Genomic DNA, 15,129 nt, shown 5'->3' on the forward strand with positions numbered 1-15,129 from the left:
CTGAAATTAGGGGTGAGTGGAAGACACACAGTGATCTTACCATAGCACTTAAGCATGGAATCAGCTTGTCTAAGGTGGATGTAGAATTATGTTCACTAAACATTTAACCTGTTCTCATGTATAAATATCTGATTACCATTGTACACATGTACTTAACTCTTCCCAAGATCAACAAGACAAACAGTAACCTCTCAGGAATATCCTTGGCATTTCTACTGTTATGTACAATTCCCTAAAGCAAGTTCTCAAAAGTTGCAGTTATAATCCTGTGATCATTTCAAATACCAGGGACAGATCTATAGGAAACTACATGTAGCAGGAGGAAAATGCAAGGAGGGCTGCTAGTACCTGCCCAGATCAAGCAAACTGGCAAAACTATGTATCAATAGGAAGAATCCATAAGAAGCTTGCAAGAATCCAAGATATAGGAATCAGGCAGCTAAACACATTAGCATTTTAACTGATATTTCTACTTTACTGAATCAGCAGTGTATGTTCAGACATACTAAGATAATTAGGAAACAAGGGGAAAAACCCTAGAATAAGGAGAAAAACTAAATTATGCGTCTCTGAAGGAAGATGGTCCACATGACTAACACAGGCAAGAGGTGGAGGTTTAACCCTACTCAAAGCATTCTCCATGCCACATAGAAAAAACCTGTACTGGGTCCACAGTAATACACTCTACTTATTCCAGAGTAGGGAGAGCTGCAGTCAAAGCCTACACAAAAAAGAAACAGATATAGTTTATGGGGCTGGAGCAACTGTGTGCTTTATTTGCATTGATCTGACATGCAGAGAACTGCAGCAGCAAACGCCAGCAATAGAAAGTATTAATGTCTATGTCTGCAAGGCTTTTTTTTTTTTTTGGCTGTTGACACCTTTACCATGCTTATGATCTGTTTGTGGCATTTATAACTGTTAGGCCATTCAGATTTGGATTGCTCATTTAGTTATTTCTTCACTTGATGTAAATACACCACCAACCCTACAAATTTATAGAATTAAGCAAAGATTTTTGGCAAATCTCTAAGTGGATAAACATGAGGTTTATTATTCTGTGATACACTGGTAAAGAAAAGCTCAAGATCAAAAGCTTGTGCTTTTGGAATTCAGCGTGGTCTGCAGCTAGCTTCCTATACACAGAATTTTATTACATCAGCAGGAGAACATGATATTTAATATTACTTTTCACTTAGAGAAAGTATTTTTAGACAAGTGTTAAGGTAAAGGCAAAGAAACCCTGTTTCTCCTGTATACACAGAAACCTATCTGTAACTCCAAGGCAGAGTCAATCAAGTCACTAATTACAATTTTCCAAGAATATGAAAGGTAGTAATTCCTTACCTTTTACTTTTGCAATAACTGTTCCTGCAGCACTAAGAATATCAACTGAGTTTAGAGTCTGATGTTTATTTATCACTGCTTTTAAAACACGTAGCAACTCCCCCAGGCGTTCGTGTACTACCTGATGCAGGCCATCTTGATTTTCTGAAAAAAAGCAAAGGAGAAACTACATTAAAACAGTGAATTACACCTCATCACATTACAAACCACTTTGATGGTATTCAGCTGCACTTAAGTCTAGGCCATATGGAAGCTAGGCCTGCTTAGAACAAAGAAATTGTTAAAAAAAAAGTTATACTATCATTTGCCAACAATTTACCTGCAATGTTGTATGCCATTTACTAATTTCTCCCCAAAAGTCAAGCAAGTATACTTAAAAAAAAAGGGGGGGGGGGGGGGAGGAAAAGGGGGGATGGGAAGGGGGCAGGACAAAAGACTACTTGAATTAAACCATCTTTTTCTCATGTCATTTCATCAACCACCATTTTGATAATTACGTATATTCAAAATAAGAATATAAACAAAAGCAGTTTTGGATTGCGCATTTGATACTTCTTCACCTGATACAAATTCAACACCATTTCTGTGTATTCATAGAATTACACAAAGATTTTTGGCAAATGTTGGCTAGTTTTTAACTCAAGTGTCCGTCAAATCTTATGCATCTTATGCATATAAGCCTAGATCTACAAAGGTCTGTCTTTAAGCATGTCAGTCCTGATGAAGAAGCTGAAAACCTAAATTATTTTGTCGAATTAGGCCTAATCAGAAAAATTCTCAAACAAGCACACATATAGGGCAATGGTTTCTACAGCATATGCCTCTTGCTATGCGCCCCTAAATCCCACCCCCCTCGCCTTATTTTTTTTTTTTTTTTTAAATAATTCTTGTTGCCTCCATGGCACAGGTTAAACCACAAGCTCTTCCATTCTGTTACAGAAAAGGTGCTGGTGCATGGAATTAAAGTTTCACATGCACTAGAGTGCTGCGTTGCAAGTTGTGGTAAAAAGCTTTCAAATTCAGGAAAGTCTAGCTTATGAAAAAGAAAAAGAGGATCTAATACAAGCTGACTCACTTCCCCACTGAGCAAAAAGGAATGGCAATTCTGTGTTGTCTGTGGCCATGATAACAAACAGGTCAATACAGAGAATTACAGTACAGTGCAAATCGATCCAGTGCTACTCAGAACAGTTTCAAACCTGAGCCATTTTGTCCTGGCTAAGAGACATTATATTTAGGCTAGAGGCACCTAAATTCTTCTGAGGAATCAACGAAGTACAACATGATACATCAGTACAGTACATCACTACTGTCAGGTGGATAGGTAGGGGGACTACATACAAATTACATGCCATTGTATCAAGTGCAAACGCAAGCCTTCTAAGGACCACTGTGCTTCAGGCTTTATTTCCCTAGGTGTCAGATAATGAGATTTTTTTCAGCTCAGACTAGCTTATACATGGTCAAAGGAAAAACCTTAACTCAGGAAGTGGACTAAGGCAAAAACTTTATTTAACATTCACTGGCACTTTGTGTGTTTTTTCCTGCTGGCGGGGAGTAGGGAGCTCTATCCTTAACAGATCACACATAAGTCTAGGAAAACCCATCTTACACAGCAGTAAATTAAGAAAGCTCTAAGTAATTCATTAGAGAAACATAGTTGTGGCTTTATCTTCCTTTACATGTATACATGATGGTTTTTAACTGAGGACTCAAACACAGTAAAGGCAAAAAAAATAAGAGGCTGGTACTAAACATGGCTATGATTCAGTACATAATCTATCTCTGCTACTAAAACATATGACAAACACACATTGATCTAAAGGCATACTATAGCTCAGAGTTTGGTACTTCATGGGGAAAGCAATCCAGGCTTGAAGTAGTTTCCATGCAAGCAAGAATAGCGGAAGCTGGGACCTTGGGTAAGAGATGATTTATAGAAGATATGAAAAGAGTATCAGAAAATCATGAAAGGCATGAAAATAGTGGGTAGAATCAATCACTCACCAATGTCCTTCTGTTAAACATGATGCACCTCAGACAACTAAACAAGAGCAAGCAGGAGCCAGATTCAAAACACAAAAGGGTGATTTTTCAAGTAAGAGACCTGTGGAATTTCTTACCAAAACACAGCAGTGGCACAAGAAGCGTACACAGAAACAAGGAGAGACAGGACAAGTTCTTCTAAGTTTCCCTGTGGGTTACTAATGAGACAATAAACGCCTACTAGGTCAGGCCATGTGCCTGTTACACGGCAGCGAGCGATGCTGCTTCAGAGACTAGACAAGACTGGCCGCTTTCTGTGGGCCAGTCCCCCAGCACCCACAGCTGCTGCACCACAGTTGCTCTTATACACTTCAGTAACTGCTTACAGACCTGCTGTATTTGAATTTATTTAATTCCTTTTGAACCTGCATCCACAACTTGTTTTCACTCAACTACTCCACTCTTTAGTCTACTGAACTACTAAGCATTGTACTAAAACAAACAATATAACTGCAACAGCTCAAGGACTCCCCTAAGCAGAAAGGGTTCAGAGGGTATGTCCAATTTACCATTTTTACTTTTCTCTAGCTATTCACTTTTGGCAGTCATTGGAGTTCAGACACCAAGTTAGACACAGCTTTAGTCTAAGCCAGCATGGCAATTCCCACCTTCTAACACTTGGAGAAATTCTATAGCTGTCAAAATGAAACCAGTTAATTTTAATGATTCCTTCAGCATTTAATCCATCAAAGCCTCAACTGTACTCCATCAATGCAAGAATACATGCTGTTGGGAGTACTGGGCAGCTCCAGGCAAAGGCAATGGGGAAAAGGAAAGACAGCAGAGCTGTATCAATGCCCACAAAGCCAAAGTGGATCAGACAACATAGAAAATATATCTGAAAATTATAGTAACATGTTATTTTCAGAAAATAGAATATTAGAAAGTTAAAAGGTAATTCCAATTAGTTCATTAAGAAACACGTCTAGTGTGTAGACTTAAGTTTTGAAATACTTAAGGAGCAGGTAGTCTATGGAGGGCATGTCTCATCTCTTCTTACAAACCTCCAGAGGCAGACAAATATTCCACAATCCTTCATTGGGACTAGTGATTTATATTGGCAGAACTGGGACAGATAGGTTTTTGAAGGAGGCATCTGAAAGCTGTATGCCACAAACCCTCCCCATGAGCTGTCTCTGTCTAAGCAGAATATATGCAGTCCTCACATGAAGGGCATGAATATTGAGGCCAACTGACTAGAGATGGTCTGCACAAGTGCACCATTTGACCAGAACTGCACCTCTTACCTGGCCAAGATGAAGGTGTCCCTGTTTTCTGATCCACAGATGTCCACTTGTGGCTGAAGAGAAAAGAGTTCCTAATCATGTGATCAGGAATACCCATGCACATAATCCATAAGCAGGTCCTTTTGGTGACATGGTGGGTAGACTTTTGGATGCCTAACAAGTAGGGGAGGGGAAACAAGGCAGGAAAGCAGCCAAACCAATCTACAGATTACTCCCAGTTTGAGAGACCTCAGGAGGGAGTGCATCACAGGCATATGACAAACTGCATAAATTATTCCAGGGAGTTAAGTGTGACCCACAGCTACAGGCTTGACATTACAGAATAAAATGGACTCTTGAGGTTCCTTACAGGTTAGGTCAAAGCAAAAAAAAAAAAAAAAAAAAAAAAAAAATCATTCAGAAAACTGATTAAAGCATATCTGATCCCAGAATGCAGTTTCTTAGTATGAAGATTTGATAATATCTTACCAGACCAACTGAGTTGGGGAAAAAAGCAAAATAAGTGGGAGGGCGAAGAGAGAGAGAAAGAAAAAAAACTTAAGGGACACTCTTGAAGTCTGAAACAGAAGCAGTAAGCTTCAAAGGGAAATGCAAGTTGAAAACAACTGCTGAATTGAATTAGATGTTTATCATAGCATCCAGAAGAACACTATCACTAAAATAATGCATTCAAGCATAAGATTAGTTATTTGTACTCTCAAAAGCAAAGGTCTGGCTACACCCAACTGAGATTTCTTTGTATTCCATCACTGTATTATTTGTTTACAAAATATCTGAAACATTGTTTCTGTGCCTTCAGAAGACAAAAGGTCTGTGACAAGTACTGCTTGGGGACGGAGGGGTGGAGGCAGAAGTCATCAGGAACCACAACTACACTGCATTCAGCAACTGATACTCACCAAACAGACACTAAAACAGAGATTTCCTGTTCAGGACAGATTTATAAAACTCAGGTAGTAAAACAATCTAAACATGCGAGATTAACAGAAACACAGTTTTAATACTAAAGGAGTCTGAAAACAGCTGAGAGACCAAAACAACAGTAGGGCAAGTACTGTTCACAGTGAAAAGAATGCATGAGGAAATGTGTCCCTTCACAAGTTCCTGCAGCAATTCCATCTAACTTAAGCAGTCATAAAAATTAATATTTACTTTCAGTTTTTCTTCTATCCCTTGTCTCACTGTACACACTTATTTATCCATTTCTTCACATGAAGTCAAGCAGGAAATTCCTCCACCAATGGATGCTGTATCAGTTAAAAAAAAAAGTCTTTCCCAAGCTTAATAACACAAATTGCAATACCATAGAAGAGTAGTTAGTACTTGGGACCACAGGACTGCGACTGCCGGTGATCCTGCAGCACAGAGGACCTCTCTGGGCACCTGAGTTCAGCTGTTTGCTTAACTAACTAGTTTCCTGAAATCTCCTGGAAGAAATCAATCAGCCCTCTACCAAAAGAAAAAAAACAGAGCTCTTAAAACTGGGGAAAAAAAAAAAAAAAAAAAAAAAAAGTCGTGGAGAGAGCTTAGCAGCCTATCTGCAAATCTTCTTTCATTGGGGCTTAAACTGTCATTTACATTAGCTGAAAACAAACTCTTCCAAAATGTAAAGGCAACCACAGGAAAGCATACTCTGTAGAAGCAGAGTAAGAAGAATAGAGTGAAAAAGCATGTATTCAAAGCTGACAAACCTAACACACAAGAATGATATAACAAAGCAGCTGGGAAGCCTGTCAGTGTTAGCCAAGCCATCTCAGTAGCACACTGCTGTCATTAGCATCCCACTCCTCAATGGTTTCAATTTTACAACCACTTCATTTATAATCATTTCATCTTAAAACCACTCATCTATCTCTAATGTAAAAACAGCATAAGATACTTTTTTTCTAATTTTAGGTATTTCTCAACAGGAAGCCTTTGTTTAGTAAATATTAGCAAGCAATAATGGTCTTACAGCTATGGATTCTGTTCATGCAAAACAAAATAAAATTTGCTCATCAAGTTTGTCAGCGCCAGTCACCCTCCCTGCCAAGTCAGGGCTGGTCACAATACAGGCAGCTGGGAAAGGCACTGCTGTGTCAGTTGGCTGGTATTCTTTTGTCTGACCTGATTTATTGTTGGCCCAAACATTTCTGAAGCTTTTTATTTCAAAAAATGTACACCAGGACAAGTTTAAATACAGACTAACATACGGTTTTTCCCCTCCATGGACATTGCATATCCTACATTACTGTTCAGACCCATACAGAAGATGCATGCACCATTCTGCTTACCGCTTCTCCACATAGAACATTAACACTTTCTAACGGCAGCAGGCTCTCCCTCTACTACCCAATTTCCACCAGTCATAAGAGAAGGGGAACCACTAATACAACTGTTGTTTTGCTGTGGCCAAAAGTTTAGAACTAAAGTTGGTCACTGATGAAAAGGAAACATAGGGTATAGATCTAGATAAACCAACTGAAAAGTAACATATCTGTGAAAAATTCTTGAAGTCAGATTACATATGAGACTTTCAAAGCAAGTGTTCTAGTTCACCACCTAATAAGGTCCTGCTTTCCCTACGAAGCTTTTTACAGGTACAAAGATGTGATTATTTACTTCATGCATTTAGGAGCTTTCAAGAACATTACACACAGTGAAAGACAGTACCAGTGTGGAACAACCTGCCATGCATACTGTCTATGGCCACAAGTTTATATATATAGATCAGTCTTTTGACTATGGGGGGGGGGATATATATATAAACTCATCTCACTTGTGAAAATCTTACTATAAACAAAGTAACTTGTATTTTTTGCACAGTTTCTCCATCTACCCTCACAAACACGATTAAATGCTTTGTCTTTGGCAAGTGTCTACCATGAATTCACTCACCCGCTCTATGGATGTTAACCACTAGTTTAAGAAGATGAGTAACTGCAACTAGATGAGAACACTTATATGCCCTTCGTGTACAAAGCCACTGGGCCATAGTCAGTGGCAGAAACTAAGGATCACCCTCACTAGGTCTAGTCCCCATTTTGAGAACTCCCTTTGTAAATTGCTGCTTTCCTGGAATCAGCTGAAAACTGTGTACTTCAGCTCCCCTTTTACTTCCACTGAAATATAGAAGCCTCAGTTCTGGTTTTAAGTGCCACTTCACATCATCTGCATAAATTCCAGTCTGCTTCAGGAGAAAGGGAAAAAACAGACAGAACAGTCTTGCAGGCTGGTAGTGAGAACAAGCACACAAACTGGGAAGCAATTTCCCCCAATATCCAAGTATCTGGATCCAGAACTTTAATAAAAGTTTCACCTTATGGAACGCAGTCAGCTCTTCATCGCTTTCGATCTTGGAATGATTCAGAAGAAATAAGTTTGGGTAACCAACGTTTCAATCTGCAAGACCAACATCTCGGCTAAAAGACTGTCAACTCCTATTTACTAATAACCTCATTTTTGGCATTAAGGTAAATTAGAACCTGTTTCCATTATGTTACACAGAAGGATTACATGGTATCACTAGTTATGCCACCTAGGCCAGGTGAAAAAAACCAAGTCATCTTTGGAATTAAGCTGATCCAAAGTAAAACAACTTTAAACTAAAATCATGTTAGTATCATCTTCATCTGTGCCTGTATTGCGTACTAGGAAACTGTCAGCACTCAGTTCTGAACCTGATCCAGACTATGAGACTTCCCAGTGAGCATCACAGAGTAGGCAAAACAATCATACAACAATGAACTGTGTGGAAGTCACCTAATTCCTACATCTGCAGTTTGAGAAACAGTCCCAGATTAACCCATCATTTTATTTTTGCTCTCTTCCCCCATCAGCCCCATTCTAACATGATTAGCAGCCTGCCATATTTGTCTGATTTGACAGAGGTCACTATCACACTCAAGACACAAGAAGAACTAATCAATGTTTTACACTTTGGTTTGACCATAGTAAAGTTGACCCATGTCACTGCTGTCTAGTCTCAAGGAAGCTTTTGTAAGGCAATAAACACATGGGCTAGATGTGATTTTCATCAATTGTACAGATGCAAAATGAACAAAACTTTTTTCCTTTAATGGTGGTGTAGTTATTTTATTTGTTGGTGGCCACAGTTCAGGAGTGATGAGAGAACAGCAGTCTTAGCTAACATATTTCTTCCCTTATTTGGCCATATAAACATACTGCAAATGTAAGGAATGAAACATTTTAATTCACTGAATAACAAAAACTCAAAGAATTTCTGGAAGAATTTATCCTTGCAAAATCTCTTAACAAGGCTGGAAGCTGCCAAAGGCACTAGTGAAGTCATCACATTTCAACCCTGTGTTATGATGCAGAATTAGAAGCTACCTACCCATCCCTATGTCAAGAAACATCGTACTCGAAGCTTTCAAAATAGAAAAGTCAGTCCTACCTCTTTTGTTAATCCGTATCATGGCAACCCTTGTTGTCATGGCATCATTAAAAGACACTACACCAAATTCATACAGTCTTTGGCAACATGCTCTAGAATCCACTGCAACCAATGTCTTAATCACATTATATTGCAGCAAAAGTTACAATTTATGGAAAATAAACAGTTAAGCAATTATTTCAATGAAAAAAATTCTAAGGACATGTAAAGTGTGATTAGGAATGAAGAAAAGAAAGGCATAAAAATAGTAACCCAGACCCCTGCATTTGACATAAAAGCATTGAAGTTTGGGAGGTTTTTCTGAGAATAATATACAGATCCAATTCAGTGAGAATGCGTGAAAGTTTCCTGCAGATAGCTTATTGAATACAGTATATTGAAAGTAGCAATGTTTGATTTCATTTATTATATGCAAATAATGTTTTTATAATACAAGAAAGAATTTAACATTTGGCAGGTCAGTTACCTCTTTACTGCTAAACTACTAAATTTGATTTTAAAACAGGGTGAAAGTGCAGTCTTGCAATTTTTGCAGAAAAATTGCTCTTGGAGGAAACACACAACTATCCCCCCTTTAGTCTAGCCTTCCAGGTAAGACTTCTAGCATGATGAGCTTTTGGTGTGTACCGCAAATGGCCAAACACCCCTTTCAGATTTATCATTTGCTATCAGGGATTGGCCAAAATACATCAGTCTCTCCATTTAGATTTGACCATTAACCATGCTGACTAGCCTCTAATGTGACCTTAAGCTGTGGCAGTTTTTGTTTGTTTGTTTTTAAACTGGGCTAACATTCCTACCCCATTTTAATTATGGGCCAATTCTGTACTTCTGAAAAGTCAACGCTTACGTAAGAAGTCCTTTTTGCTTATGTAAATAGGGCAAACCAAGGCTCAATTCATTTCCAGAAATTAAAGAAAAGTTATAAAAATCAAGATGTCTTAAAAAATCTTTTCAAAAAGTCAAGAAAATAGATGGTGTACATGCAAAGTACATCCGAATAATCAAAATCCTATAATTCTGCCTACACTGAAAGCAGTTAAATATTTTCATTATGTTGGTTTGCCAACTGACATCAGCAGAACAGTTGTTACTTCACATTCATTTTGCATTTAAATTCATAGATGAACTCCCCATTTGTGTATGTGGGGAAGTCTTTTGGAAAAAAACCTACCACAATGCAGCTTTTCATTAATCTATTTCAATATGCTGTACGCTACATTCCTTCAACTTTTGTATTCTACTAGCCTTGAGATTCCAGTCAACTAACCTAGATGTGTTCAGCCATGCAGTTTAATCCTTAGAATACATTAATCTTTTATTAACCCCAAATTTAAAGACCAGAAACCAGTAATGAAAATTGCTGGAGTTTCCTTATTTACCTGTTTCTGACAAATGAGAGTGAACACACTACATGGCCATTTTAGCCACTGTTTAAATCATTTCCCTGGGTCTTCCAGGAGTTTAAGAATAAAACTAGGTGAGGATAATGCTTCAGCACTTTCAGAACACATTTTAAGTTAGACTCGTGAATTATCAAGTGGACTTAAAACTACATTCTTTATGATGAATACATTTGCAATAAGCTTGATCAGTCATATTTCACCAGAAAGTCACACCCATCAGGATTAGCAACTATACCTTTAGTAGTATGCTACTTATTTCTTATTCAAGGGCGTTTCACTAAAACTTAGTAAAGTAGTCCCTGGACTGAACAGCTGCCAATATAAGACACTGTTAAAATAAAATCAGAACACCCCCCCCCCTTTTATGCTTTAAGCAACTGTGGTCCTTGCAAATCGGTTCAAGTTCCAATAAAATATGAAGTAATACTCACTCAAGTTTCACAGCACAAATTTCTGAAAAAAAAAGAACAAGTCGGAAAAGGAAACCTTTTCCCCAGAAAGTTGATCTTACCATATCAAACTGGCACACAGAAGAGTTAGTATGAAAGTTTTGTTTTCATTCATTCAAAAGAAAATAAATTTAACCTCTGCTAACCCACATCAAGAGATTATTAAAAAAAATACTTAACCTTTAACTCACTTTACTTTTAATCTAAAATACTATTTGTTCTACATGGCTGCTGCTTCCACTTTTAGCCTAAGTCACCGATTGAGCAAAGAAGCTATTTCATTGCTGCTAGCCCACCTAGTTTTCAAAAGACCACACAAAGCCAGGACTATGAGATTATATGGCGTTAAACAAGAGGTGCCTTACTTTGTGCACTTCTTTTAAAGGATCTTTTAAAACAATTATGAACTGCTATAGGATGTGATAGTATTCCATTTCTGTTTTTTCAATTAAAATAAAAGAGTATGCAAAATCAACTTAAAATTTAAGTGGGATTCAAATCACTAAGGCAGCAGCCAGTACCATTAGTTGTCTAAAAAATTGGTGAACATAAAGGATTAATTATTTGAAGTTCCAGCATTGAAGACCTGCTGAAACAACCACCCAAGAGAGTAAAGCCTGACTATATAACTTGTACAGGTGGCACAGAGTGATGAGACATTTGAATGCTCAAGAGGAAATACTTTCAAAATCTTCCCACTTCTTAGATTCAGGAACAGTCAATCCGCTCTGCAATATAACATTTCAGTATCAGGTATTTCACACCAAAACATCTTTGACTGTTTCATATGAAGAGGAGACAAAACACTACAACACTACACTGTCATTATAGCAGTAACTGATGTCACACCACAGCTGCACACCCCAAAAGACAACAGTAACCCACTGCACAGCTCACTATGGATTTTGAATGGAGTAGTATTTCTTCACAAATACTTTCCAATAGAAAGGTGAAAAAGACAAAGCACAGAATCTCTTTGCTTTATGGCTCTGGATTTACACAGCTGTTTCCCCCTAGTACTACTGAAGCTGTCATTCCAGCTAGTCAATGCTAAATTAAAAAAACAACCAAAGGATATGCAGTCCAGTAAAATCTACTTAATGTGAAAATTATAACAGAATCAGGCAGAACTTGGTCAACTACATATTTGAATAGTAGCCCCATGCATTCAGTTTTTCATCCAGTGGCATGCAGCATTTGATGTTGTACAATAAACTTCTCTCATTACTAAGAATCTGATTTATTTATATGGTCCAGACCTCTTGCTTGCTTTCCAAATTAAGTTCTCAGCCACCTTCTCTAAAATCTCATGTCCAGTCATCAGCCAAAGCCAGCTACAGCTAGAAGGAGTTCTCCATTCCTTGCCAAATTTGTTTGCTTGTTCTTAACAAGGGCTTAAGCAGGAATACCAGAGAGCATTTAATTTGACCACTCTGCAATCTTAATCCTACTGTTATAGTTTCCCCTTCTTCATCACTTGCATAACCTATTTATCATGGTCACTTTCTCAAGGCCCTTCACTAACTGTCTTCACTCAGCTATCACAATTCATGTATGCTACTAAGCTTTCAAATAAACAATTTGCACCTTATCAAACAGAAGCACAAAACAAATAGGACTATCCCTCCAAAAAGCTGCCTCCTTCAACTGCTCTCCTGCGGGCAGTGGTTAACCTACTTCTGCGCCGAGATCACAGCCCATTTTGTTGACCAGCACTGTTCTGTTTCTCTGTACCTCCACTGTAGTGATTCCAGTAAACATTTTTTTCCACATTATCAGCATTGAAGAACTTCTGGACAGACTTTTTAATTCCATAGTTGTGGCAGCACCTAGAACAAAGTACCTTATATACCCTATATACAATGAATGAATGAAAAAACAATCCCCAGAAAACAAACAAAAATACAGAATAACTTAAGCATCCTACTGAAGAATCCATTCATATCACTATCAATACTAAAACAGCAACAGGAATTCATGAACATTGAGCAGGCTTTAAGCTAATCCTTCAGGAATTCCCTGTCCATAACCATTTCAGCAACATCTGATCTTACAGAGAGAGCTAAGAATATGCTATACTCCAAGAGCAGAACATCAACTGAGGTGCTAAATTTGTTCACAACAGAGCCCTAAACCAATGACACCTGCATGAACTGGAAAAATTTCAATACAATGCTCAGAGAAGAGCACCCTTTGGAAATCCTGTGCTACAAAACTGAAATTTGGCCCCAAATCCTAAAGACGTCACAATCTCTTGTTGAAAAAGGCATGGGGTGAGAGAAAGGACATGCTTGTGCTTCAACTCCGCTGTACAAATATACTTCCTGTGAATTACTGATCTACAATCCTGCAATTCATTTTAATCAAAGACAACATTATTTTCAATGCATCTTAGCTGAAACTTCCTCACCAGGCCTCCCACATCCTGCAGATTCCTAAAACTAGAAAAGGATTAAGACATTGCAAGAGCTAGAAGAAACACTTTATTCTTTCCAAAATAAGAGCCTCCTTTTCTCTTTTGCATTCACAGTATGCATAGCAACACATCTAATACCACAGTCATTCTACATCTCACAGGTAAGAAGTATTAACAGAACTCTTAAAAATGTAATGAACTGCTGCAACACCCAACCGTGGGCCCTGAACCCAAGTTTAACACAGCACAATCAACACATTTGGAAAAGGGAACATGCTACATTATTACAATAGCTCTTTTGAATGGCTTAAGTCAACAGAATTTGAACCTTATGCTTTCTTATTTCTCCCATACATTCTCAAATACCCATTTACATTAAAAAATAAAGTCTGTATGTTATTTCACATACAGACATACAAGGTGAGACACCAAAGTACCAGCGTTCATTCTCTCATCATCATTCTAGACCAAAGCAACCGGAGCCATTTTAAGTGGTGCTTCGCAATGAAAAGGACTATGTAAAACTGAGTGCCCTAACCCCAGAGATAAGAGTCTTGTTTAAAGTTCCTTTAAAAGCTTTTCACTGCTCCTTGCAGTAGATATATTTTCATTGTCATTTGAAATTTAAACAATAATGCAGCTTTCATTGTCACTTCAGATTTAAGCAATAACTGGACTTGCTCAAATATCTGAAGCAGTTTAGTCATGACACAGAACATAACTCTGAAGAGGTAAGTTTAATAAATCAACCTTTGTTTTAAGTTGACAGAGTCTCCAAAATAAAGATAACCAAAATTGGCAAATAAGAATTCCTACACATCTTTAAAAATTAGCCCAAGAAAGTGCCTTCAAACAGTAAACAAGGAAAAAACAGTAAAAAGGAAAAATCCATTGTTCAGCTAAGTTACAGGCTCTACAAAAAAATTCCTCAAGTCCTCTGTTTTTCAGTTACACTGTTCAGTAATGAATGTCATTAAGTTGAAAGTTTAACCCAAAAACCTATTTCTACAACCTTACATGAGTAACCTCACTCTTCTACAAAAAGAGGCATTTTATGGAGATAATGGAATGAGCCCCCATAAAAGTCCTACTTCACTTAAAAAAAGGAAACGGCTACCTACAAAGATCAAGGTCCAGGCTCTGTATCACATCTCCTACCCTGCCACACAGTTCTAACTCCAATCCATTAACAAGACGTTAGATCTAACATAACCAAGTCACCACAATTGCCAGATTAGATGAACACTTGCATGGAATTAAGAAACAAGTCAGCTTCAGTTCTGTGATCTAGCTACATAAATAGGAAGAACAAACACTCCCAATGAAACTGGTGGAAAAGGAATGATTTAGTCTACGAAACCTTCATGAAATCAAGATCATTAAGATGACAGCCACAACTCATAACTATGCTGTTAAGCATACAAAAATTACTTGTATTGATGTTGTTTTACACTGCAACTTTGATAAATTGATGCATCAGAGAAATGAGAAGATGGAATATTTCTGTGGATACATTATAATACATTTTGCCAAGAGTAGGAAACTAATTTAGGGCAAGGGGGTTTTGTTTTAAGCACAAAAGCTCCTACATGTACACAGGAATTGCTGTTAAGAACACAAGACTTCACACTGGATATGGATCAAACCTTATCTTTCAGTTGTTGGGGCAGAGTTCTTTGAGACATACACGTTTTTGTGTCCAAGTGTTCCAGTCTCTTAAGTTACAAACTGTATTAGAAGAATTTTTGCTGTTGAAAGGCCTAACTTTACATTTACATTCAAAAAAGAAAATCTGACTATTCAACCTCTTCCTTACTACTCA

At 37.7% G+C, this 15,129-nt stretch overlaps 1 protein-coding gene across 5 annotated transcripts in view; it reads right to left on the bottom strand.

The window, feature by feature from the left end:
- ARHGAP29 (Rho GTPase activating protein 29) overlaps positions 1-15,129 on the bottom strand; it is a 54,434-nt gene that overhangs the window by 27,294 nt on the left and 12,011 nt on the right. For 4 of the 5 annotated variants that reach the window (XM_069789294.1, XM_069789295.1, XM_069789292.1 and 1 more), the window contains exon 3: positions 1,348-1,491. In XM_069789294.1, the coding sequence (XP_069645395.1) occupies positions 1,348-1,491 (144 nt within the window). Of the gene's footprint in view, positions 1-1,347; positions 1,492-4,640; positions 4,753-15,129 lie in introns of those variants that run through there. The other variant, XM_069789296.1, reaches the window with a different exon arrangement.

The sequence above is a fragment of the Haliaeetus albicilla genome, chromosome 8 (genome assembly GCF_947461875.1).
Source record: "Haliaeetus albicilla chromosome 8, bHalAlb1.1, whole genome shotgun sequence".
In the NCBI taxonomy this organism is placed as follows: domain Eukaryota; kingdom Metazoa; phylum Chordata; class Aves; order Accipitriformes; family Accipitridae; genus Haliaeetus; species Haliaeetus albicilla.